The sequence below is a fragment of the Larus michahellis genome, chromosome 1 (assembly GCF_964199755.1).
Source record: "Larus michahellis chromosome 1, bLarMic1.1, whole genome shotgun sequence".
Classification (NCBI taxonomy): Eukaryota; Metazoa; Chordata; class Aves; order Charadriiformes; family Laridae; genus Larus; species Larus michahellis.
Window position 1 is genome coordinate 200,402,752 of NC_133896.1, and position 26,018 is coordinate 200,428,769.

Consider the following 26,018-nt stretch of genomic DNA (forward strand, 5'->3'; position numbering starts at 1 on the left):
TACAGCATTACACAAAAAGATTGCCAGCAATTCCTTACACAGATGACTCAGGTTTTTTTTTCCAACTTATTATCATTAATTTTCAAAATTAGAAACATTTACCTTAAGTACTAGAAAATCAATACTATATGAGGTAAAGTGATCACTGTCCCAAGGAAACCTCTCAAACATGAAATCAGTTGTTGCTGTGGTTTAACCCTGGCAGGCAGCTAAGCCCCACACAAGCGCTCGCTCGCTCTCCCACAGCAGGCCGAGGCATACAAACCCAATACAACTGCCAGAGCAAACCTCCTTGCAGATCACTGATCTTTAACAGTTTGGAGGTTTGGGGGGTTATTTTTTTGGGGAGGTTCTTTTTGTTAAGATAGGCTGATACCTTGTATATCACAGCACAGAATTAAAGGTGCATCACCTAACTTCTATGTTATTTTACTTTGAGGTTTTCTCCCACAGTAATAATGACACTGTAACATTCAACCCCAAATGCCAAACAGAAATTCTTGCAAACTGTATTTGGAGTTTTAAATGTTTAAATTAGAAGCCCAGATTTATTCCTTCTTTATTTACTAGACCCTTCAGGCACAGTACTTTCAAAACAGAAGCTGTTGACAGAGCAAAGCTATAAATCTGTCCATCTGAAAGTCAGCTACCAACCAGGCACGGAAAAAATCTTTAACAATTATAAGTGCATACACAGACAATGATGTCTAGCACCAATGAGTCCAAAAGGATACGTTGTCTTAGCACTTGAGTGCCAGGTGCCATTAACTTCAATAGCATAAGGTGTGCCACAGTAATGGTAACCATTTCCGTGTTTGTCTCCTTTTGAGGGAGAGGTGATTTCTAGAACAAACTTCTTCATGCGTTGATACCTCTTTTCTGTAATGGCTCACATTTGTGTGATCATCAAAACAGCCCTGATCTTGTGCATCCAAAACCTGGCACCAAACTTCTACCACATGTTCTTCCTGCACTCCTGAGCTTTCATATTCCAGGTACTAATTAGGCACCCAACTACTCAAACCCCTTTGGGAAATTGCCTTTCCTCTCTTGCTGCAGCCCAGCTCCATACATCTTGCCCTCCTTTGCTTCAGGCATCAAGCTTGGCTTTCCTTGGAGGAAAAGGCACATCCCTGGTTCTGCCCAAGGTAAAAATGGAGATGCACAGAGGAGAGAAACATTGATGGAAAAGCGACAGTCCCTGCCTAGTCAGCCAAGCACCACGTGCACGAGCATCCTTAAGACTGAGCCACAAGTTTCGCCTCCTCTCACCACCCACATCCACTGACTCCAAAGCAAATGTTACTTTTCATGCAGTGGACAGAGAGAAGTGAATCTTCAGAGACAGACAGAAAGACAGATGTCTTTCCTGGACCTCTTTGTTCCTCCTCTAATATACTCTGTGCCCTTTCCCCAGCCTTGTTTGAGATCTGCTGCGCTAGATATGCTCAGTGCTGGAGGACTTAGTCCACAGCCAGCTCCCTGGGGCACGGAGCCAGCCCAGTCACTGCAACTGCAGGTAGGTCTCTCGCATCCAGATAGAGTGAACCACCAGGAGCTGGTACAGCTGGGGAATTCCAGAGTTTATACAGATATGTGCATGTAAACATAAAGGTCAAAATTGAGGTCATTCCTAAATTACTGATATTTCATTAACGGAGGTGCTTCTGCAGTGATTTTGGTTAAGTATGAAGCAATGCAGAAATGGATAAATACAAACAAGGACAGGTCACTACTAGTCACAGTCCTCCAAATACAAAGCCTTGCAGCACATTTTGAAACAAAAAAACCTCACACATTCCTAAACTTCTGCATCTTAGCGTATCATAAGTATTGGGGAGCAGTGAAAAAGAGAACGTCCTTGTTCTTTCTCTACATTAGAAAAAAGCTTTACTCCATTTCCTCAAGATTTTTGTTTTGTTTTGTACATCAGCCTTAAGAATGTCCCAATATTTCAGCTCTTTGGTAATGTTTTTGCCTCAATTTTATTTTGGCAATGAAATCTCAATAACCAACTATTGGAACTTCCAAGACATTGAACTGGGAGACAATATCTTTGATTCAGCTTAGCTGAAGGAAAACTGACATATAGTTCTTAAGCAAATACTACTGAATTATTCCCAACTACAAGGAACACCATTTTCAAAACAAATTAGTTTTAATTTGGTCTGTATGTCTTAGCTGTCTGTCTAAACTACGTGCAGAGGAAAAAACAACTCATGATTCAAACTACACGAATCTTACACGAACACATACCTCAAAATTTCCATCTCATTCCAAATTGCCACTGTTGTACTTTTTAATACAAATCTTCTTAATATCTTTTAAGGTTAGCATTACAATACTTGTTCCATTGATAGCAATGCTCAAAATGTATGTCAGATTAATTTGAGGCAAACACATACCTCATTCTCAGGGAAGTTAAGGTTGAATGGGATTTTGAATTCTTCACGATGCTACTTTAATTATTTTTTTTTAAAGCATTCCAAATGGATGTTAAGGTCACACATATTAAGTTAACGGGGAAAAGGGTACATGTCTTAAAACAAATTTACTTGGCCTTTAACGTGTTTATATTTTAAAGCTGTATCTTGTAATTAGGAATAAACAGTCTTCCTCCCAAATATAGGAAATTTCACCAGATGAGTTGAGTAAAAAGCTCTTCCCACTGAAACACATTAATTAAATTTCAATGATATGCAGTGGCATTACTCTCACTTCAAGTATTCATGGATGACATGCAATGTAACCAAAACTCCAAACCGTCCTATTCAGCCAATAAATTTGTCATTTTTCAAAGGGAATCCACCTGCATAATCAATTCTATTTTCCTGCACCCTACTTTAGCTGTAATGGAGGGTTATATCTGCATTTTTTTAACTAGATTTCTAGCTATTGAAAGCTGAATGCAGATATTTATCTTCTTAAGGAGGTCACAGATTAACTGTGTAGCGTGCTTACCCAACGTTTTCCATTGCTTTTCCTTTAGTACTGAAAATGCTTCCGAGAAGCACAGGGCAAAAAAGGCTATACTGTTTTTAAACCGATGCGTCTTCCCTGACCTTGTCCCTTTTGTGCAACTAAAACTCTAAACCTGGTACCTACAAGCAATTCACCTTACCCAGAGGTCATGCTCAGCGTAGTCAAAGAGAAGCCACACTTTCCTGTCAGCATGAGAAAGAAACACCTTTTGCAGAGAAATGACATTTGGATGCTTGAGCTCCCGCAGCAACTGCAAAATAAAGAAAGTCCACAAGAGTTATATCCACACATCCAAAGCTGTGAAAGGGCTGGAAAGATGAATACTTTAATAGTCTTTGCTATATATGCTACAATACAAACAAGAAAAGTTAAAATCTGCAAGCCACAGAAAACAGCACATTTTTTTAATGAAAGAACCAGTCATTAGTTCGAAACCAAAGCTGAAAGCAGGTCATAACCCCTTTAGAGCACTCCCTTCCTATTCATTTCCTAAAAGTTGAAGTCTGTGTAATTCTCGCTATTATCCAGGATCAAGAAGACTCTGCAAACAGCCAGCTGTGGCATCTGCCCTTTCCCATAGGCTGCAATCTTTGATAGAGCCATTTGGAGTATCCAATTTTCTCCTGACTCCCAGTTATCTGCAAGCCCTGCATTTTGGTTGCAGCCACTGAAGGCCGAATGGGATGACTCATTTAGAGGCTGTCAATGCAGTCAGCTAAAGAAGATGTGGTTTGTAAGATGGAGTCAGCTGATTTACAAGGTCACCACCACCTACAGAAGAAGGCCCAACTCCCTCCCACAACATATATTATACCAGTTATGTTACTCACAGAAGCAATCCACAAAACAGCTCCCAGTTCAGGAGAAAACCAACCCAGACACACAAAGGCATTAATTTTCTGCTGAGTTCCTGAGCTGAAATGACTCACGGCACCATCAGCAGACACAGCACTAGTGAAGGGACACAGCTAAGAGCAAGAACTTCTTTCAGCAGCACTGAGCCATTAAACCAGCTCAGCTGCTTTAGAAACTATAGCTTTAATCACCACCAAAAGGAAAACATAGTCAAGATGTAACACAAGAACTGAATACAAACAGCATCAGTCTATTTGAGCTCTACTGGTCATGTTAGAAATATACTGTACTCACACAACTGCTACGAAAGAAAGAAAAACTTTATCTAAGCAAACTATTGCCAGGTATGGCTACCCAAGACTAGACGAATTCTTGCCAGCTGAGTCTGCCAGAAATGACGACATTTTTACTAAAAGGAATGGCTAGGGTTTTTTTTAAAAGCCAAGAACAATTTGAACTACGACTGGAATATAGAATAGAAAATTAACACTTTATTTCTAAGACCGAATCTATTTTAAATGAAATACAATTTTCCTGATATGTAATAGAAGAAACAAGAAAGTTCATTCCTTTCTACTCATACCTTTGTCACACGTGGTAACATTTTAGCTGCTACTGAGATAGTAAAATGGGAGTGGACATCTGCATATGTTTGTTTCCTTCTTTTTTATTTCATTTGAGACAGACTCCCACCCCTACTCACTGGCCAGAGTCTTCAGTGTTGCATTTCTTGAGCAAAAGGACCTATAGCCCACAGAGCTTTTATTTCAAGTATGAGATCGAAGAGGGAGACACAGCGTTGAGGAGACAATGTAACATTACAAACCAATGCAGAAGGAAGTAGTTTCAGCACGTTAAACCTCTTAAGATTAAGACCTGTAAAAGCATTGCGTAGAGGAATTTTAAGGCAGGATCTGCAAGAGGTGTGGAATTCCGTAAATGTCTATAATTCCTACAAAGCATAAGATCAGCATGGGGAAAACCAAGAAATGCTTATTTGCAATTTTTAATCAATTACAGGTGGGGACCCTCTGTGGTAGGTGGGCCCCAGCCAGCAGCTAAGTCCCACACAGCCACTTGCTCACTCCCCCCTCAGTCAGATGGGAGAGGAAAAGCAAAAAAGCAAGAATATTTGTGGGTGAGGATAAAACTTTGATAATTGAAGGAAGGAGGAATTAAAATGAAAAAAACACCACAAGAGATACAAAGGCAAACAGCGCTTCCCACAAGCGGACCAGTCTCTGAGCAAAGGCTACTTCCCCAAAGGGAGGAGGCTCAGAGTGGGAAAGAGAGAAAGCCCAGACACTCAGCAAGCACTGATCAGCAATAGCCAACACACTGGTGGGTTATCAACACTGCTTTAGTCACAAATCCAAAACACAACACCATGAGGGCTGCTAGCCCACAGCATCCCAGCCAGGCTCAGTACAGCATCAAAGACCATCGGTGGGAGTCAGCCTCTTAATAGCAAATGAGGTTATAGGGTTTATGGATACATTGTGCCAGTCCTTATCGTGAAGGACTTTTTGTTGAATCAGTATAAATTCACAGCATAAATTTATGCTAAATATTTTGATGAATTAACTAAACCCAGGAGATTGCACGACAGCTCAGCAACTATGTGTCCATACCAAAATTTCATCAGATTTTCTGTGGCCTAATGACACACCTGTACCAGACACAACTGACTATTCCTCAATGAAAGAGGCAGACACTAGTCAGGGTTCTAGAAAATAATGTAATTTTCCCCTTCATGCCTTCCTGTCCCATTTTAAGACCATCCTACTCCTTATTCCCCAGGTAGCAGCTATCACCCGCTTTAAAAACCCAACCTCTTCACATCAAATGTGATTCACCTCATAGTACAGAGAACCATCACCAACGCTGGTCCAGAACACACCACAAGAATGAGAAACTTTGAGTAATGCACGACTCCCTGTCTGTATAGCGAGGCAACATAGACATAATTGTCCTTTATTTGTGCTAGGGGTAGTCAATCCTGTGGACTTTGAGATTCACAGCATTCCTTTTGTCTGCTAGATGACAGGCTGCTGCTCTTTCTTGTTTCCAAATCCTGCCAGTAGCAAGGTACAAGTAACTGAGCGTGATTTTCCCACAGGCACACACACAGTACAGACAAGGCCAGCCACACAAGTATCACAATACAGGCAGGACAGTGTCCTCTTTGCAGGCACCCACATAAGCACCAACAGCACCTACGTAAAATTTGAACACCACAACTGGCCTGGATCCTTTTCCCCACTCCAGCTAATCAGGCTCAAAGTTCACACACATGGACACATATTCACTGGTCCCCCAGACTCCAGTGCAGACCTTACATCTGTTCAGAATCCAAGCCCAGACGCCATCGTGCCCCTTCAAGTTCCAGCTCTGACATCGGGTCTCTTCCAGATTTTGGTCTCCTGCTGCTTGCTGGTGCTGCACATTTGAAGTTCACTAGCATGTCATACATGTAAGCTACCAGAGAGCACTGTGTGTGTTCATTTCCTGACCTACATCTCTCCCGTATCGAGCTTCTGCAGACCTGTGTTATTCCCAGCATCCAGTCAGCCCCTGTAGACCTCATCCTGCTCTCACCACCTAGCCCAGTCTTAAGTTTGCTACCAGGTCACAGATGCACCCACAGAACACACTCACACAGAGAATAGTTAGGAACAGACACAGGATGGACTGTGGTGACCACGTACAGGGCTCGGCCAGACAAGTACATTGCCCAATAGCCTGCTTACATGAAACCTGCCCCTTATTCCCTCTCCATTTTCCCATGCTTTCCCCTCCCCAATCCACCTTGTCCACTCCCTTTCCTGCCTTTTATCCTTCCTCCAAATATCCCACAGAAGTTTTACAGAGTCCCAGTGGCCCTCTCAAATATCCAATAAAACCTCTACCCTCGTATAAGTTACACAGCAATCTGCTTTCCTTCTCATCCATTACAAAGCTCTGGTTAACTCTCTTCAAGGACAGACCTGAGAGGTTCCTTTTGTGGCCCATCACCGATGCTTTAAACGTTCTAGCCTTTGTTACTGTCCCTGATAGCAGCTGTTATCGTTTGTGCATCTGTGTGCTCAGTTTATCATTCTTGATGGTTTTTGCCTTTGCCTTTTATGATGAATAGGCACTAAATACATATTCTTCCTGTCTGCCTAAAAAAACTCACAGATTTGGTTAAAGCTAGACAGCCACAAGGACTCCAGTGAATAGGATGGCCAATACACATCAGCAAAACCATGAGAATAAGGAAATAATTGCTGCAGTGGTGACAGGTGATCCCTCAATCACTCTCAAAGATTGAAATGCTCCAGGATAGGGATAATGCAGAGCAACAAATGCAGACGCTGCCTGAAGGACAGAAAGAGCTCATGCAGATGACAACACATCACATGGGCTACAAACAGCATTTCCAGCAACCTCACCCTCCATGAACCAGGCCTCTCTAGCCCATATGCCACATGCCTTTCCTACCAGATGACTTGCCTCATGTCCAAGCAGCTGACAGTTCACTGGAGACAAAGCGGACTGCAAGAAACACAGTATGACCATCACTACGATGCCCGCTAATGATAAAGACATTAGTGGCACACAGTGGTACCATGATAAAGACATTGGGCCTCGTGACCCTGGTATCGAATTGCTTCTCTCCACTCTAGTTCAGTTCCATAGAACACAAAGAGAAAGTAGACAAAAGCTACGCGCTTGGCTCTCACTAAGCTACTGTCCTTTTCATTTGCATATCACACAACGATTCAAGAGCATTTCCACATCCAGAAAGGTTTCCCTTAAATTATTTGGCATGGGTGCCCTTTGCAAGGAAGGGAGACACAACGCACCTTCAAAGAAATATAAATCAGCAACCGATGAAGATGCTGACCCATCTAGTTTGACTTGAGTGTTATAATCCCATGTTGCCCCAGTCTGGTCTTGCCCCTGCTTTGATAACTATTGTTCAAGACACAGCAAGGGAAACAGCATCCCTGCGTGTAAGTCCTGCAAGTCCTCCATCTCCCTTGTCAAATGCAGAAGTACTCGTTCCACAGCCATGGGGCAGCTGAGGGACAGTAAATGAAAGTGTCCTAACAATGTGTAAGGTTGTTAAATTGCTTCACAAACAAGGACAAAGTGGGGTAAGACAGGACATTATTAAACAATCAACAGCGGCATTAAGGCAGCCTGGCAAGCTGCCACATAACTAAGGCAAATCTTTTCTTGCACAGGGACCCTAATAGTAATTACCTTTCACATCAAATATGAGCTGAACCCAGCACAAATCTCGATGAACACAATCTCCTTCCTCCAGTGATATCCCCGCATTTCCCATACAGCTCTCCACCACTACAGAGCCTTCTCGTGAGCCAAGACACTGTACTGAAGGAGCGCATTCAACATACTGCACTCTTTGTGTAAGTGAGGACTTCTAGCTTTACTGCAAATGTTATTCCACCCCCACTCTTGATGCTTGCTACTACATGTGGTCTGCAGGGAGCGTAACCTGCTTAGTGTTGCAATACTACCATGCTTACTTCTACAATCGAGCACAGACTCATTTGCTAAAGCAACTGGCCAGGTGAGCCGGCCCAGAAGGAGTTTCTCTGGTGTCCTGTCTCAGGACATTAGCTATTTTAGAAAAGGCAACTCCTTGCTCTCGCTGCCTTCCTATGAGTGCTACCATAGAATGACGAATCATAGACTGGTTTAGGTTGAAAGGGATCTTAAACATAATCTAGTTCCCACCCCCCTGCCCTGGGCAGGGACACCTCCCACTAGACCAGGCTGCTCAAAGCCCTATCCAGCCTGGCCTTGAGCACTTCCAGGGACGGGGTATCCACAACTTCTCTGGGCAACCTGTTCCACCACCCTAACAGTAAAGAATTTCTATGCAATGTGTTTCTCTCAAAGCTTAGGACAGTCAGAAAGCTGGCTAGAAACAAAGTCATTGGCAATATCAAGCAAAACATTCACTTCAGCAAAAAAAAAAAAAAAAAAAAAAATCACAACTGTGTCATCTTGCTGGTTTGATGGCATAAATTCAAAATCTAATCATTATCTCATGCTTCAAAAAGGCTCACATCACTTCCACCAAATGATCCAGCAACAAACAAATCACATATTAAGAGTCACACCATGGCCCTCGGATGGAAAATGGGCAAACAGGGACTTGGAACAGAAAGCAGCTTGCGGCTGATGGAGAAAAAGGTGATTTTCAGACCAGAAGATGACTGACAGAGATTTAGTCATCCTGTAATGGATAAGATACCAGTGGAACTACTGCTACAATAGATGAGCACAGGCAGTAGTGAGACATTACCTGACATGCTTTGCGCAATTCTAGCCAATTCAAGGAAGATTAATTCCAAGTGCAACAGGGCAAAGAAGGCCCGAGCCTACACCCAGGGGAAGGGAGAGCCTACTGCACAACGGGAAACCAGCAAGCCAAGCCAAAAACCTTACAGCCTGCCAAAACAAAGCCAGAGAAACAGTCTCTCCCTCTCTCTCTAAAATGAAAGCAAGAGGGAAGAGTTATTCTAACTGACAGACATTATTATCATAAGTACAAATGGGTATGAAATCGTCATGATTAATTCTGGCTTAAACGCTGAATAATTAGAATGAGACTCAGGAACTACCTTCAGAAGTTTTTCTTTTCCTTACAAGTTTGACTTGTAGTTTCCTAAGTTTTTGGAGGTGCACTCTGCTTGTCTGCAAGAGCACAAACAGAATATGACAACTCCAGAGGTGTCACCCAATTCTATATTCATAAAATAAATTTCTAAAAAAAATTAAAATATTCAAATCACTATTCTTAGTTTCCCATCAAAAACTGGAGCGCCAAAGTACTTTAAACTTGTTATTTAAATTAAATACTAAATTTTATTACACAAGTTCTTAAATCCCAGGTTGGCTTAGCTGCTATGCAGTAGATTCAAGATCTGTTTATTTCAATGTAAATACGACTTTACAGTTTTATATTCTTATGAGTCAGATACTCCACAGTGCTGAAAAAGAACAAAATACCTGCTGAAAGTACATGCTGTTTTTCTTTCAAGTGTTCAAATCAAAGCTTACAAAGGCAATGTAACAGAAGAAGTTATAATAGTGCTCACTCTATGAATTTATTATGAAGCTGACAATACATTTTTGAAGCTCCAGTTCTTCAGACATACAACTGTGTGAAATTATTGCTTTACTTTATTCTTTTTTTTCTTATTTTTAAAGCCCTAAATGTTGCAAAAAAGAAGGCTGACAGCACAAAACATCAAGAGAAAAAAAATCACACATTTCTGGTTTTAATTTCTGTGGTTTCTAAAACAAATGAGTCTTACATGATCACACATACAAGTGAATATTTATTAGCAGCTCTTAAGTCCAAAACAGTATAAGAGGTGTTATTAAACGTTCTCTGAATGTGAGGAGGTGGGTGAAGAACCCAGATGAGACAGACACTGGAAGTCAATCTTGGTCAAATTCTGCTGTTCGGAGTAAACACGATGATTCCTAAGGATTCCAATTTGATCAGTATCTTTGTCCCACTTTCACAGAACTAAAAATAATACTACCCTCCCTGTATACAGAATCTCTCAGGAATACTGTTCGTAGCTCTGTAACATAGCTTCATAAAGTACTCAGTCACAACTTAGGTTTTACATACCATACTACTATTAAATTAAAGCATTTGAGAGTCATTAGTCTTGTCAAAGAGTGTCAAATCAAATATGTGTCTTCCTCAATACCTTTCTGCTTTTCACCACATTGAAAGATTGCTAAGAAACCATTACTTGTCTTCTGACACAAGGATTGTACTCGCCGTTTGGTCTTGTGAGAAACTGCTGTCACTGTTAGGGTCGAAGGGACATGACAGCCCCCATAAACTGAGGAACCTACACCCAAATATCATGCCTTATCACATATCTGGTACAGAATCTCCTCCAGCAAACTCACTGGGACAGTCATTTGTTTCTTACCGGGGAAGATGCTGAAGAGGGTGAATCCTGGAGTCACGTAGTTTCAGCTTCTGCTTCATAGGGATCCTCCAGCTGCTACATGCTGCTTTAGAGTCATTGGTCACCCTCAGACTGGCTCTGAAAGAGCCTTTAAGCTCTTCTTCCATCCCCTCCATTGGCAGAGGGGAAAGAGACCTGATAATATCACGTAATGACATGGTTTTGTCACCCAGGACGTGGAAGCCCCAGCGTTTGAGGAGGACAAATTCACCTCTACAGCAGCCTCCTCCACCGAGATCAACTGGGCCAAGACCACTAGTCAACAGCAGCTCCCTTCTCACCTGCCCAGGGACAGAAGCCCGCTGCTCTAGCTCTGCCTCTACCTCTCTGCCACCTTCCAGCCCACAAGTTGAAAGCCAGGGTGGCAGAGCAGTTGCAGACATGAGCAGGACTGCTGCAGAGGCTTCCCCTTTCGGTTAAGAGCAGGAGTCATCACCGGCTAGCTCTCTGCTTATTCTCACGTTGCCCAAGTACCATTTGCCTGTTCCCTGCAAACCTGGCCAAGTTCCTGACAAAAGAAGAGCTGTACTGGGCCCTGAGCCTCCTGGCTGGGATATGAAAATCAGTACTCCCCTTTCTTTTGTTAACAGTCAGACATGTGAACATTAGGGTACAAGCCTGCATTATACCCAAACCACCCCTGCAGGCTCCCACCACCTCCCGTAAGCCAGGTTAAGACACAGTGAGACCAAAGGATGGTTCAACTCCTCTTGCTCACACAACAGAAAACTAACAAAACTGTCCATTTTCCCTTCAGTGAAGATGAACTTCCTCATCCTACAGCCACACTATCACTAGATCCAACACAGACGACATCACCTTTCGTGATGACAGCCTGCATTTGTTATAATAGGAAACCACAAAATCCTAGGAACACCCAAATGCCTCCAAGGCAGACCTAAAGAATGGAAATTATCAGAGAAGCCAGCTACTTATTGTTCTGTAGCTTTCTGTCCCAGCCTTGGCAGACTCAAGGCTGTTCTAACTCGTACAAGCTGGCTACAGTGCTTGAAGGACACCACACAGACAGGAGACAGGCAGAGTAAAGCATTGTCCACCCCAGCTCCGCTTTGTCCCATTCAGCATTTCCATCACTGCATCTGCCACCATATCTAGCGCTTCCTCTTCAAAGCCAAGTCAAAAACTAATGCTACCATATAAAAAAATACTATGTGGTGTTTTTGCTCACTTTTAACAAGCTTTTCTGGGACTTTTCTGTCAACCAAACCAGGCACAAAAAAGAAACAAAGCTAGATGGCAGTCCTGCAAAAAGTAAAAAAACAAACCAAAACAAGAAGAACAACGCAAGCAACTTCTCGCTAGCCAAAGGAAGCATAGGCAAGTGAAGTACTTGCAAACCTGCTAAAACTGAATGAAAAATGCTAACCAGCAGGAAAAATGCCAGGAAGTCACTGGATTACTTTAAAACCTAAGACTCCCGTATAGGAAACTGCCCAACTCAAACTCCTGAAGCCGTCTTTGAAGTCTGGTTAACTACTCCAGCTCCTCACAGCCTTTAAGAATTCTCCTGCTTCGTGAACTGTGAAATACCATTTGGTGCACTATTCCAGGTGGATAGGCTTTAACGACTTTCTTCCTTGTGATTAAATCAGAAGACATCAAGTGTTTGGGCTTGTATGTTTTGTATATTTTTATACAACTCTTCTCACCATTCTATCCCTCTGCTCTCCCATCTAATACAAATCCATCTCTTGGTATGATGAGTGTGCAGTTTTTAGTGCCTGCTTAAATCCTCAGAAGCAAAAGTGCAGATCACAAAAAAGATACCCGGAATCCCAGGCAGTACATATGTCTGCAGAGAACAAGAGACAAGCAGCCAAATGTCCAATTAAGGATCTGGAAGAGGCAGCATTCACAAATGCTTACCATGGTGAATGAATCAGGGAAAGATAAGGAAGAATATAACACTACAAGTATATTGATATTAAAGACACTGATTCAGTCAGCATAATTAGCACAATAACTGTTAATTCTACCAATTAAACAAATGGTTTACAAAAAGTCATTGAAAAAAATCCGCTTACTTCAACAGAGTAAGAGACTAGCTAGGTTCTTGAACATTAGTTAGTTCCGAGTTCTCATGCTGCAGGAAGTACTGAAAGGTAGGAAGTCTTTCATATACATATCTAGATTGAGCTCATCTCAGGTCTGTGACCTAGTTCAATCCTTTCCCTGTAATGGATTATTTCAATTTCAATATGTAATTGATGTATTTCAATAATTATTTTATTTTTTCTGAAGATCTGACACTGTTCTTCACCTCAGGTGTCTGTCTGCATGAAACAGACATGTTAAAAGAGTAGGCTATAGTCATTTTTAAATATATCAGTTTTGGACTAATTGAGTAACTTAAGTTAGTCGTCATAAACAAGACAAAAGCCATTGTAAAGTTATAAAAACAAGGGAGAGTTTCACTGGAATTTATATCAAACTGCACGCTACTCAGATAGTCAGAGTAAAATATATATGCATCAGCTCTCCAGAGAAACTGAAATGGATACATCTCATACACAACCCAAGTCATCCTAGTTCCTCTTAAGACCACTGTGCTCATAAAATGCATTAATTGAGGTAGTCCAGATCACATTGTTACAATGTCTGGCATTCAGTATTGACTTTTTATGTATGACAGCTAATAATTTTATTAATTAGATGCCTGGGTGACATTTTAGGGCACAATACAGTAGCATTTTCATATATACATTACACATACTCACATAATCAATATAAACAGTATGCCTATTATCCTCAGTTTGATCCATCTCTATATGAGGTTCCTTTTTTTCCCTTTTACAATATTAACTGATTGCGGGGTTGGGGGGGGGGGGGTGGAATTCTACTTAACAGAATTAAAATGAACAACACATTTCAGGGAAAAAATTCTCCTGTTAACTCCAAACAGCAATATCAAAAGAAGGGTAAGGAAGAGAGATTCAAACCCTAGAAATCCATGATGAATTATTAATTCAACTGCAGGAAAATTCAACCACAGTATCAGCAGTTGCAAGCCTGGAAGCATAGCCAGAACCAAAGTCAACAACAGCTCAAGAAATGCTGCTTCAGGTTATTATTTCTACCCCACGCTCGCTTTTGGGCTTGACTCCTCTCTTTGCTCTTGATGCCTGCTTTCTTGGTATCTTTGGTGTCTTCAGTATGTTCCCCTCCTTCCCCCACTAACTTCTCTTCAAAGGGCACATGCTGCAGGAGCTCAGAACAAGAAGAAAGCCTCCCTGCTTCTTGCTCCTCTTCCACAGCTACTGGGGACGCTGCTGCCCAAGAGGAATGACCACACAACACTCCCCAAGCCGTGCAGTGAGGCCAAATCCTTCCTGACTGTCAGCCGAATTAGTGATTCTCTTTTTAATAGACAGAAGTTGAGTTAGGGTCATAACCAGAGTAGAGACACCTCCCTAACACCAGCCAAGCTCCCACCAAATTCAAGCAGAACAAACTCTTCAAAACTCCTTAGGTAAAGACAAACAAAAAATTTTCCCAAATGCCTCTGAAACGGTAGCTGACACTTCCCAAAAGCATTCAGCCTGAGGGAGTCACAGCATTTAGAAAATTTCTCCAAAATGGTTGAAATCAGCAAAATTTAAGACCCTGTTTTCCTTTAGTTTGGTGTGGATATCTACATTGGCAGTGAGACTCAGCTTTCGTCTACGGGCAGGAACAGCTTCTCCTGCAGAATATTCCTTGCATTTGATTTTTTTCACCTCACTCAGTTCAAGGACTAACATGTTTGAAATCACAAAGCCAACTGGAAGTTGACAAAGTAGGAAAGCCTGGTACTCACTTTAATCCATAAAAATGAAATTAAGGTAGTTTTACACTCCTGAGGAATATGGACTGAAAATAAACGGTTCACTTCTCTCACACACACACATAGATTACACGCACTTCCTTGCAGTAAGCAATTTCAGTTGAAACATTTCAAGCAAAATAAACCCAAACAGCACTATAATGTAAGAACATACTTCAGAATACCAGTTTTACCAGTATTTCTTCGGAAGCTTGTCACAAACCATAACTAGACCACATTATTCACCAGTTTCTAACGCATGGAATATGCGTTAGAATATAAACCTGAATAACCTAAGAAACCCTTTGAATAATATTCATGGATATATTACAGCCTCCAAGGCAACAATAATGCCAGTTTAGTTTGAAGTCCTCACTTAAATAGAAGTTAACGTGTTTTAATCATTATGAGCCAATAATCACTAATCTCTTCAGGAAAATAACTGAAGTACTAATGCAAAAGTCAGATCAAATACATAGTTTAAGCCACTGACTCTAATTATGCTTTTAAAGTGCTGCATTTAAAGCTAACCTGCCCCGAGGCAGGCAGTAAACTGTAATTTAAAAACACTGTCATTTTTAGACAGCAAACATAACAGGTGCGCAAAGTCTTCCGTGACATTTGTACTTATTTTATACCTCCATGATAAAAATATAGCGCCCATAGTAGAATAACATGATTCAGCAAATAAAAACCAGCATGCACTCAAATCAATACTTTTAATAAGTCTGTTTGCTAGTAGAAAGAACTAATGTTACTTACTGCTATTTCTCTGCATGCAGACATAGAAATTCCAGTACCTTCTATTTGCTTTAAAGCATAATCTTTATCATCTTTCCTGTGAAAGAAGAAAAGAAGTTTTTTTAAAAATATTGCAGCATGAATTCCAAGTGAGCTCTTCACTACCATTCAGAGGACACTTTCTAATTAATACAAATTCTGCACCTTATTTTCTTCTGATTCTTTACTAATTTAATGTCTGGATACCCCGCTAAACCGTAAGCTAACCACACTACCTTGATAAAGCTAAAATATAAATTTGCTCCCACTACATAAATAGGGATTTTTTTGAAACTTTTTTATTTTAAATTCAATGATCAACATTTCTTCCATTCCTTCCTTCTCTTCATAAGAAGAAAACAAAGCGAACATTTAGAGTACACACTAGAAATAAGTCTAGCTAGGGGTCCATCTTCCAAAAATGCATTACTCTGGGACACAGGAAGTCTTCCCCGTATTTTAATGAATTCTTGATCAGCCCAGAAGCAACACCACGGTAACATCTTATCTTTTCTTTCCTCTAGGTCACAGAACTGTGTTCTAAAATTATGTTCCTACCAAACTAATAAAACTACCAAGATTAGTCAAAAAACCCCACAAGGTATCTGTGCAATCTGAAGAATCCAGAGAAATAATTGTTCAGATTCAAACATGTATAACGCTTAAAAACAACACCAGCACTACCCTGTACTCTTAACCAGGTATGCACCTTACAGTCATTTATTTAAAATGCAAGACGATTAGTAACTCCAGCTACCAAAAGCAAAATGAAGAAGAGATACACTGCAGCAAAAGACGACATTGAACTCTTGCCCATCCTCAGCCTCAAAGAGCTCAAATTTAAGAGATGGAGTGCTTGTCCTTCCCACTCGTGGGCTGGCATTCACAGCACTCCGGGGGGACAAGGCACTTAACAACAGTATTGCCTTCAGTATTTGGAGCGCTCATATAGCCCCAAATCTCCCGGTTACATAAGAATCCTTATTAATTTTTAACGAATTCAGCTTTCACGGCTGTGAAAAGCCGCCTTGAAAAAAAAGTGCAACTCAAACATCCTAAAGGCAAATAAAACAAAACAGTAGTTAAGCATTTACAACTTACACACTTGTTTCGTCAAGCTCACACTAAATACATGCAAGGCTTTGAACTGCTGTATTCCTACCTGAAACACCCACTTTCCCCTATTCATCGCTACCTTTTTAATCCCTCAAATTATCAGGTCCCATCCAAGAGATTTTTCATGGGGTTCAAAGACAACCCACTGTTAGCGATAACCTTTCAAAACAGAAAAGAGAGAAAAAGTGGGAGATAAATGGTCAAAATCTGAAGACGGTTAATGAGGAGGAAAAATGAAAGAGCGAGTGGGCGAGAACAGATTTCAGTAAGAGGGCGATTACATATTTTCGGCAAGATAGAAGAGGGGAAAAGATACAGGATCTGACACAAATAGGAAAAAAAAAAAAGTAGGGAAGACGACGACAGAAGGCATTAAAAAGGTTCCCTATAATAAAAACCTAAAACTTCCTTGTCTGGAAGAGAAAGAGCCAATGATGAGCACAGATTCATACTTGGACAAAACAAGGTGGGCATAGGGAACAACAATCCCCTATTTCTCACCTCAGAGGAAAACAAGTTGCATGAAGCCCAAAAAGAAGAAACCATCATGATATTAAGCACGTAATTAAACTGTGCAACTCATGGTGACATAATATTATAGGGATCAAAAGTATAAATGGATTTCAAATTGAATTACACAAATTTATGGTGGATAGGGGAGTATTGGACCACTTCACGAGCAGCTACTGAACATAATCCCAACCCGCTTTCCAGCACAGAGATTTCCTATGCTGCTGACAGAAAAAGATACAGAGAAATTTTCTCAGCTAAAAGTCATTTTACTCTCTATCTGCCTTAGCCAGCAACGGGTTGTGACCATTACTGGATACAAATATGGAGCAAAACAGATTGGACTAGAGGTTATTCTCATTGTCCTGTGTGCTCATCAACTTAGTTTTTGAGGTGTTTGGGAAGATCTTTATTTCATGAGAAGTGCTGCCACACAACTGCTACTGTTACAAGCATCACCACTGACAGAACATGGAACAAAACAGGTCAGACTAAAGGTTATTCTCATTGCCCAGCTGCTTATCTGCTTAGACTTCAAGTTATTTTAAGAACTCAGTATAACGAGAAATGCTACCACACAACTGGTATTATTACAGACATTTCTGGTAGCATCGTCTACAACGAAGCCTGCCTTGCATTTACGATTGTACAACTATTTTTAATAGATAAAATTTTTGCCAAATTAAGTCTGGACTAAAATTTTCCATACCAGATGGCAGACTTTCTCTGGAAGTTTTTAGGAAAAAAAAACTACTTCAGCTGTTTCCTAGAACAAAACTGGAAGAACACGCTTTCAGTCGTGTATGTTAACTCCTTTACCATCACTTCTTTATCGCTGAAATTTGACAGGTGTGTTTAAGAATGTACCATTTGGTCTCCCTCAAAACAACGGATGAAATAAGAAGTCCTGAAAATTAATCTTCTCACATTAAAAGGCAGTTAAAGAACTAAGATCCAGAGACCCTGTGATCAACCTTGCCCTGCCCTTACAGCAGCCCAGGGCTGTGGGTAATTAACCCCTCGCTCGTTTGCTCTGTCTGGGTGCTGCACACAGGAACGGAGGGCAAGTGGCATCTGCCCTGTCCTCAACCAACCCAAGCACTTCAGAGAAAACAGGCACAGTAAAAAGAAGGAGAGCACATTTTTAGCACCACACTACACTCTCCTCCATGTGAGAAACGCTCCTTATCCAATAACAATGGCTTGGGCAGTGAACGATACGAAGCACGTTTTATTTGAACATTCTTGCAAGAACGGGTGACCCAGCAAGTCGGCACACTTTTGGTTCTTGAAACACACCTTTTTATTTCCTAATCCTGGCCGAATTTTCCCTCCCCTGTTTCCCATTGGTTAGGTACTCCAGGGTTCACAGCCTGTCCGGAACGCCTAAAATTCTTCCCGGATGTCCACCTCTACTTCTCCTTATGCTACACCTAGAGGGCTTATCTGACTAGTTTATTTCTTTCCTTCTTGGTGAAATTGCCCAATGTCATTCGCCCTGGTTAAATGTTTCACTACCCTTCTAGACACTAATCTGGTATGAATCAGTTTGTCCTTTTGTCTGTGTGATAAGAGATGTTCTACAAGCCTTTGCTGGAGCCTCTTTGTCTAGTCATTCCCTTATCATGTCACCTCTGATGGAAACGGCTTTTCTTCCTTGCAACAACAATACCTGCCTTTCTTACATCCAGAACCTGAAAAAATAACCAAAGACTTCCAAGACTGAAGTTCTCTGAATTACGCACACACAGTTGAGATACAAAGCAATAAACCAATTCCTAACTCTCTCTAACATCTGTTCTACACCAAGGGTGGTAACACGCCATGGTTACCCATTACATCATTAGTATCAGCTTTTCCATTAAGAGAAGTAGGAAAATCCTCTTCTACCCTTGGGCCAAGCAAGATGTTTTTTATAAAGCTTAGTGTAACTCATTGGGAGACAAGGGAACTGGAGGAATAGTTTTAAAGGGAGTAATTAGAGTTTACAAAACCATTATGAAGCCAAAGGAAAGGCCAGAGTGACCAAGCTTATTTTACACAACTTCCAAAAATATTTTGCCAGTAGTCTGTTTAGAATCATAACACAGCCCAAATGGCTTCCCCGTGGTTTTAGATATGGACAATTTCCTTCTCTGAAGATAAAGAGATGCTCAATGACAAGACAGAAAAAAACAAACAATAAAAAAAAAAGAAAAAACCCTATTTATAAACATCTTCCACAGCCAACAAAATTGGCCACTAAGCAGCTTGTATTTTAAGCGCACAGTAAGACTCAAAGCATAATGAGGCTTTGAGCAGCCTGGTCTAGTGGGAGGTGTCTCTGCCCATGGCAGGGGGGTTGGAACTGGATGATCTTTAAGGTCCCTTCTAACATGAACCGTTCTGTGATTCTACGATAATTCAACTAAATTTCTTCCTTCTAACAGAGAGGTCCTGTTGGGAAAACCTGCTGGCTTTGCTGCCTGGGAACGAGACGTTAAGTAACTTCAGCAGCTCCTCCACCTACCAACAGGCTTAGAAAAACTGGTCAATCTGCAAACTTATTTTCATACAAATATATTCATACTTTCCTGCACTTAAGTAGGCACACAGTAATACTCCCCCCTAGTAACAGGCAATTGTGAGAGCGATAAAATAAGAAAACTTGCTTTGTATGTGGCTGCTGGAAATAGCAGTGTTTATTGTAGTCAAACGCAAGCTACATAATCCTGTGTGAAAATGCTGTTTCCTGAGGGACAACATTAACATCAGAGGCATAAACTTGAAAAAAAAAAAAGGATAGCTGCGACACCACTTTCAGTGTACTTTAATGACAAGAACAAATATACAGCAATATCCCCATAAAAGAGCATAACTATCTAGTTTTGTTATTACAGCTTGAATAAACTAAAACCAAAACCGCCACCTTTCAGAGAATTAAACGACTAAGTATTATAATGCTGTTTCCAAAAGTTCTACTGAATTTGGAAGTACGACGGCACCATAGAAAACATTCAGTCTGTCTGGGGAAAAAAACATATCAAAAGGAGTAGGAACAGATGCCTGCTGAATGTGAGCACGCTGCAAGGCTTTAGTATTAAAATACCTAGCATTTCTACCCTTTATTTAGAAGGATACTTTAAGCATAAATATGTTCAGCAAGTGGGAGAAAATATCCTACACATGGAGAAAAAGGAGGCTTATTATGTAAAAGGCTGTTTAAAAAAAATTCGGTTCTACTGTTATTTCATCTCCCATATCCTGTATTTTGTAGAAACGTATTGGCACAACATTATAATACATCCTTTATTCAGATCACTAGGTCTGTTTAAAATTCAATTGAGTTATAAAAATAGCAGAATAAAGTAATGAAGCCTTAAAATCAGCAGTCATAATTCTAAATTTGCATTACCATTTAAAAAAAAAAAAAAAGATCTCAAATTCAAAATTAACTGGTCACAATTTAGGAATAGTTTTGCCTTTAAAAACAAGGAAATACAAAACTTGACTGCAGTTAAACATCTGAGGAAAACAGGCTCTGCTGTCTTACAGATACCACAGGGAACTATAAATGCAGCATCTATTCTGCAGAAAACTCTAAGGAACCTGTTAATTGTTTATGGTTCTTATTCCCTAAAGCATACAAAAATCCTGATAATTAAAAGATGATCCCACCAATAAAACACATGGGTTTTTTTTTTTAATTCTACCCTTGAGAATTCCATTATCATCAATAGTAGTAAAAGTAACACATCCTGAGTCAGTACAACTGTCACACTGTTGCTGGAGCGAGTGATTCTGGCTCAGCAGTACTAACTCAAAATTCTCTGAATGCATTAAATACAGCATTTTGATTTTTACTAGCCAAAAATGAATTTGTGCTGTAGAGCATCTTAGCTTTGAACAACTCACCTCAACGAACACTGAGTAACTCCAAGCCCCAAACTGTACAAATGGTAGCACATCTTCACTACTAACAGCAAAATACTGACAGGAGCTTTCACAGATGCCAGGGAGCCAGGCAAGGCAGAATATACCCAATGCTCTATTACCTACCAGAACTTCGAAAAAGGAAATAGATCGATCAGAGGTTTTATTATAGTTTACTTGTAACTATTAGAATAGTGTTCAAAGATTTAAATTTAAACTACAAATGAAGAAAAAGATAACACAGAGTTAAACTGTGGTATTCAAGTTGGTTTTCTTTCTCTCTTCTCCCCTAAATGCTTTACTGAAATTGAACACAGCAAATATATGGACTTAATGCACATGCAGATTTGACATGTACAGAACAACTTAGAAAAACACCCAGCTATAGGTTAGAATATAAAAAACACAACACCTACGAGAGCAAATTATAACATTTAGGAGACTGACTTGGCATTTTCGCTTTGCAGCGTCATCCTCTGCCTCCTCCCCCGAGTCATAGCAATGTTGTTTAAATAAATTAAAATCAGTCTGGTACATACATGACATTCAATGAAGTCAACAGGAAGAAGCAGTTAACTCAGTTCTTTGGAAGTATACAAATACACAAATCCAATTTTTGAAGCTGAAAGATTTTATATATTTATACTAAATGCCAAAAGAACTGCTGTATACACAGCAAACGCTTCTATACACGCTAAAAGAATAAATGGTTTTCTAGAAAACGCAGCAAGATGAGGGCAGACTCACACCCATTTAAATGACTTGGAAGAACAGAATTATGTCTTTTCCTCTTCCAACAGCACATTTATGGCACCAAATAGTCTTGCGAGAATATTTATACCAGAAGTTATATTTATTTTTGCATTTTATATCTTTTAACTACAAACCCAGAAAAAGAGCGTGGTGGAAAACTAAGTGACAAAGGACACAAAAGAGGCTGAGGTTCTCAGTGCCTTCTTGGCATTGGTTTTCACATCACGCTCCACTTGCACAACCACCACATTCCCAAGGCTAGTGGCACAGTCCTGGTAAAACCAAGTGGAGGAAAATCAGATCAGGAATGACTTCAACAAACTGGACGGACACACAGGTCCACGTGACCAGGTGGGCTGCATTCAAGGATATTTTACTGAGCTGGCAAATGTCATTGCTAAGCCACTCCATCATCTGCAAAAGGTCATGGTGATCATGGCAGGTTCCTGACGACTAGAAAAGGGCAAATATCAGAACCCTCCTCAAGAAGGGATAAAAGGTTCAACGATACTATAGGCTAATCAGCCTAACCGCAGTCCTTGAAAAGGTTATGCAGCAAACCCTCCTGGGAAGCTATTTTCAAGCACATGAAGGAAAATAAGTGACTGGAAACACCTAGCGAGGATTTTCCAAGCACGAGTTGTGCCTTACCAACCTGACTGTCCCATAGGAGAGGCCTAGCTCTGTGGACAATCGAACAGCACTGGATGTTACCTTGACCTTAGCAAAGCTTGTGACATGATCTCATAATATCCTCATAGCAAAATTAGAGCACACTTGGACAGCTAAACTAAAGAACGGATGAAAAATCAATCGGACTGCCAGACTTAATTGGTTGTCATCAGTGATACAAATCCAACGGGCTGCCAGTTACTAGTGCATCCCTCAGGGGCAGATACTGGGGCTGATATAACGTCTTCAGTGGTACAAATGGACAATGGGATGGAAGGCATCCTCAGCAAATCCACAGATGACACTAAACTGGGGACAGTGGTTGATACAATGAGCAACCCATCTGCCATTTGGACAGACCTCAACAGACAGGAAAAATGGGCAGACAAGAACCTCGGAAAGCTCAAAGAAAGACAAGTGTAAAGACACGTTTCTAGTTTGGAATAACACCACGCAACTGGACACACTGCCAAGTGGGTCAAAAGTAGCTTTACAAAGCAAGACCTGGGGTCCTGGTGGACAAGCTGAACATAACACAGCAATGGACCCCTGCGGCAAAGGCAGCCAACCAAATCCCAGGCTGTATTAGAAAGAGCGTACCCAGCAAGTGGAAGGAGGTGATTATTCCCCTATATTCACCACTATAAAACTACATTTAGGAGCTCCATATTCAGTTTTAAAGGTTTTCCAGTACAAGAAAGACATACTGAGCAAGTTCAGCAGAGCACCTCAAGGAGCCTGGAGTACATGACACATAAGGAGAGGCTGAGTGCGCCAGGTTTGTTCAGCCTTCACAGAAGACCAAGGAGGGATGCTATCACTGCCTTCAGTGAGCTAATGGGAGGTACAGGGAAGGAGTCAGACTCTTCTCGGAGGTGCCCAGCAAACAGATCACAGGCAGCAGTCACAAGTGGCAAAAAGATAAATCAGAATTAGATAGCATGAAGAAAAAAGAAAACACACCACAGCTAGTCAGAGAGATTTGATGGAGTTCTCCATGCTCAGAGATATTTAAAACTCAGCTGGATAAGATCCTGAGCAACCCGAGCTAATTTCAAAGTTGGTCCTGCTTTGAATGGAAGGTTGAACCAGATGCCTTCTAGAGATCCCTTCCAACCTGAAGTATTCTATGTGGGATTGTAAAATAAACTATATTGCTTATGATTCATCTGAAACTCTAAGGAGTTTCACAGCTGTGTAGTACATTCTTTTCAAATACATATTTTCAAGACACACAGATAATTCTTAATACTGTTTTCCAAGTCTGACAACTTTTCCAAAACTTAGCTAGAAAAGAAACAGAGCAATTCTAGATGTGTACATACATAACTTTGAGGACCATTTCCTATAGAGAGATCCGAAACTTCTCATTTTCAATGCAATTTAGATTAGTGCGAGGACACAACTTTGAATTTCATCTCTTATCGGAAGAGTAATCTTTCTTTATTCAATATTTAAAGACTGTTCTAGTATTTGCAATGCGTGCAACGGTAACTGTCTCTTAGAAAAGGAAATAATTCTATGGCTCGTTGCAAAACTAAAGCATTGCACAGATATTGCTACTTATAAGCAGCACAAAAAAAAGAAGTACAAAGGTTACATTTTTGTGAAAAGGAACAAGTCTTTAGAATTATATTTTTCCTCAATATTATAAATACTCATACCTGAACCCTCAGATCTCCGTATAGCCTGCAGATGATTTGTATGGATCCCATACAAATCAAGAACAAATTCATTTTACCTACTGGATTTCAGTGGCTTTTATGTAGATTCCACAAGCTTTCTATGTGCTTTGTGCTTACACGCAGAGAACCATGGAGACCTAACAAAACCCTTTCACCCCTAAAGGAAGTTGACTCACATCCCCGAAGACCATTGCACCCTGACAAGATCAGTGTATTCTAGAAGTGGACACCATAGAGCACTGTGCTGGTTTTGGCTGAGATGGAGTTAGCTTTCTTCACAGTAGCTCCTATGGGGCTATGTTTTGGATCTGTAACCAAAATCACGCTGACAACACCCCCATGTTTTAGTTATAGCTGAGCAGTGCTTACACAGTGCCAAAGTCTTTTCTGCTCCTCAGACTGCCCCACCAGTGAGCAGCCTGGGATGCACAAGAAGCTGGGAGGGGACGCAGCTGGGACAGCTGACCCCAACTGCCCAAGGGATATCCCATACCATATTATGTCGTCCTCAGCAATAAAAGCTGCAGGGAGAAGAGGAGGAAGGGTGGGCATTTGGATTTATGGTGTTTGTCTTCCCAATAGCTACTATGTGTGATGGAGCCCTGCTTCCCTGAAGGTGGCTGAACATCTGCCTGCCGATGGGAAGTGGTGAATTAATTCTTTATTCTGCTTTGCTTGTGTGCGTGGCTTTTGCTTTACCTATTAAACCAGCTTTATCTCAACCCATGAGTTTTTGCACTTTTACCCTTCCGATTCTCTGTCCCATCCCACTGCAGGGAGTGAGCAGCTGCGTGGGGCTGAGCTGCTTACCAGGGTTAAACCTCAACAAGCACATCCAAGACATACAGCCTCGATAACTGAAGAACGCACAAAAGCATTAAGATTACTCGGGTTTACAGTCACAGTCCAACTGGCTGAGACTGAAAAAAAGTTTCAAATTGTAAAACATTTAAGTGTATGAAACCCAGTGGTTATCACCGCATACATTTAAATGTACAAAGCTGGACAGGTATACCCGTGCAGAATGAGATGTAACAGCTCTGGGAGGATAGGTGGTAACAGCCAACTAGCAAAGATGATGTCCATCAGCAGAAAATAAGTTGTATAGGAAAAAAATTGTTACTAATTGGTACAAAGGCTGAGAAGTTGCATTACAAGCACCTGACTTCCCACAAAGCAAATTTTAGGTCAAAACTTTTGTCAAACTAATTAGTACACACGGTAAGTCTGATCACTGACCCTATACCTTCAGGAGCAAAATCTTATAAGTAATTCTCTAAAAAAAAAAAAAACAAAACACAAATTTCTGAGCTAGCAGTGATGCAATGATAGCCACTTAATCTTTTTGTAATTCCATTTTTACAAAACCTGCTGGGTAAAATATTTCAATATTTTACAATTATGCTGACAAAAATAACGGAAAACTAACAGTGAAGTTCTGCACAGTAGCTTGCTTTGAGCCAATGCTTTGCTGCTGAAAGAACCCCATCTTCATCCTCACACACAGCCCTGTCCGCTGCGCTAGAGCCCAAGCACTCGTTTTCAGATGGAGGTGAGCTTATTCCAAGAGTGGAAAAGTTATTTCCAATTTTTTGTTTAATAGGATTTCTGCCACATCAGTGAGTTGAAGCAGCCTGCTGAGTGCTCAGATGAGCAGTGGAGTTATCTAAGGCACAGAACAGACATAGCAGAGGTGCATCCATTTCTGTCCGCATTCCAGATGAAGTTAATCTTCTGACTAGTACTTTCTTTCCGCATCAGCTTGAGGCAGTACACCCACCTTTGCCAGAAAGTTGCAGCTAAGTGCTACATCCACTGAAAGAAATATTCTATTACCTAAAAACACTCACCATGGATAAAACAGTAGACCTTTCCAAAATATGGAAACAACATGAACTAGAATTCTGTCATTCA

General features: G+C 40.8%; 1 protein-coding gene across 6 annotated transcripts in view; it reads right to left on the minus strand.

The window, feature by feature from the left end:
- The window catches only part of CDK8 (cyclin dependent kinase 8), a 90,671-nt gene that overhangs the window by 46,806 nt on the left and 17,847 nt on the right, over positions 1-26,018 (minus strand). For 3 of the 6 annotated variants that reach the window (XM_074568846.1, XM_074568834.1, XM_074568872.1), the window contains 2 exons: positions 15,439-15,514; positions 3,122-3,232 (listed from right to left, as the gene is read on the minus strand). In XM_074568846.1, the coding sequence (XP_074424947.1) occupies positions 3,122-3,232; positions 15,439-15,514 (187 nt within the window). Of the gene's footprint in view, positions 1-3,121; positions 3,233-15,438; positions 15,515-26,018 lie in introns of those variants that run through there. The other 3 variants (XM_074568852.1, XM_074568870.1, XM_074568859.1) reach the window with 2 other exon arrangements.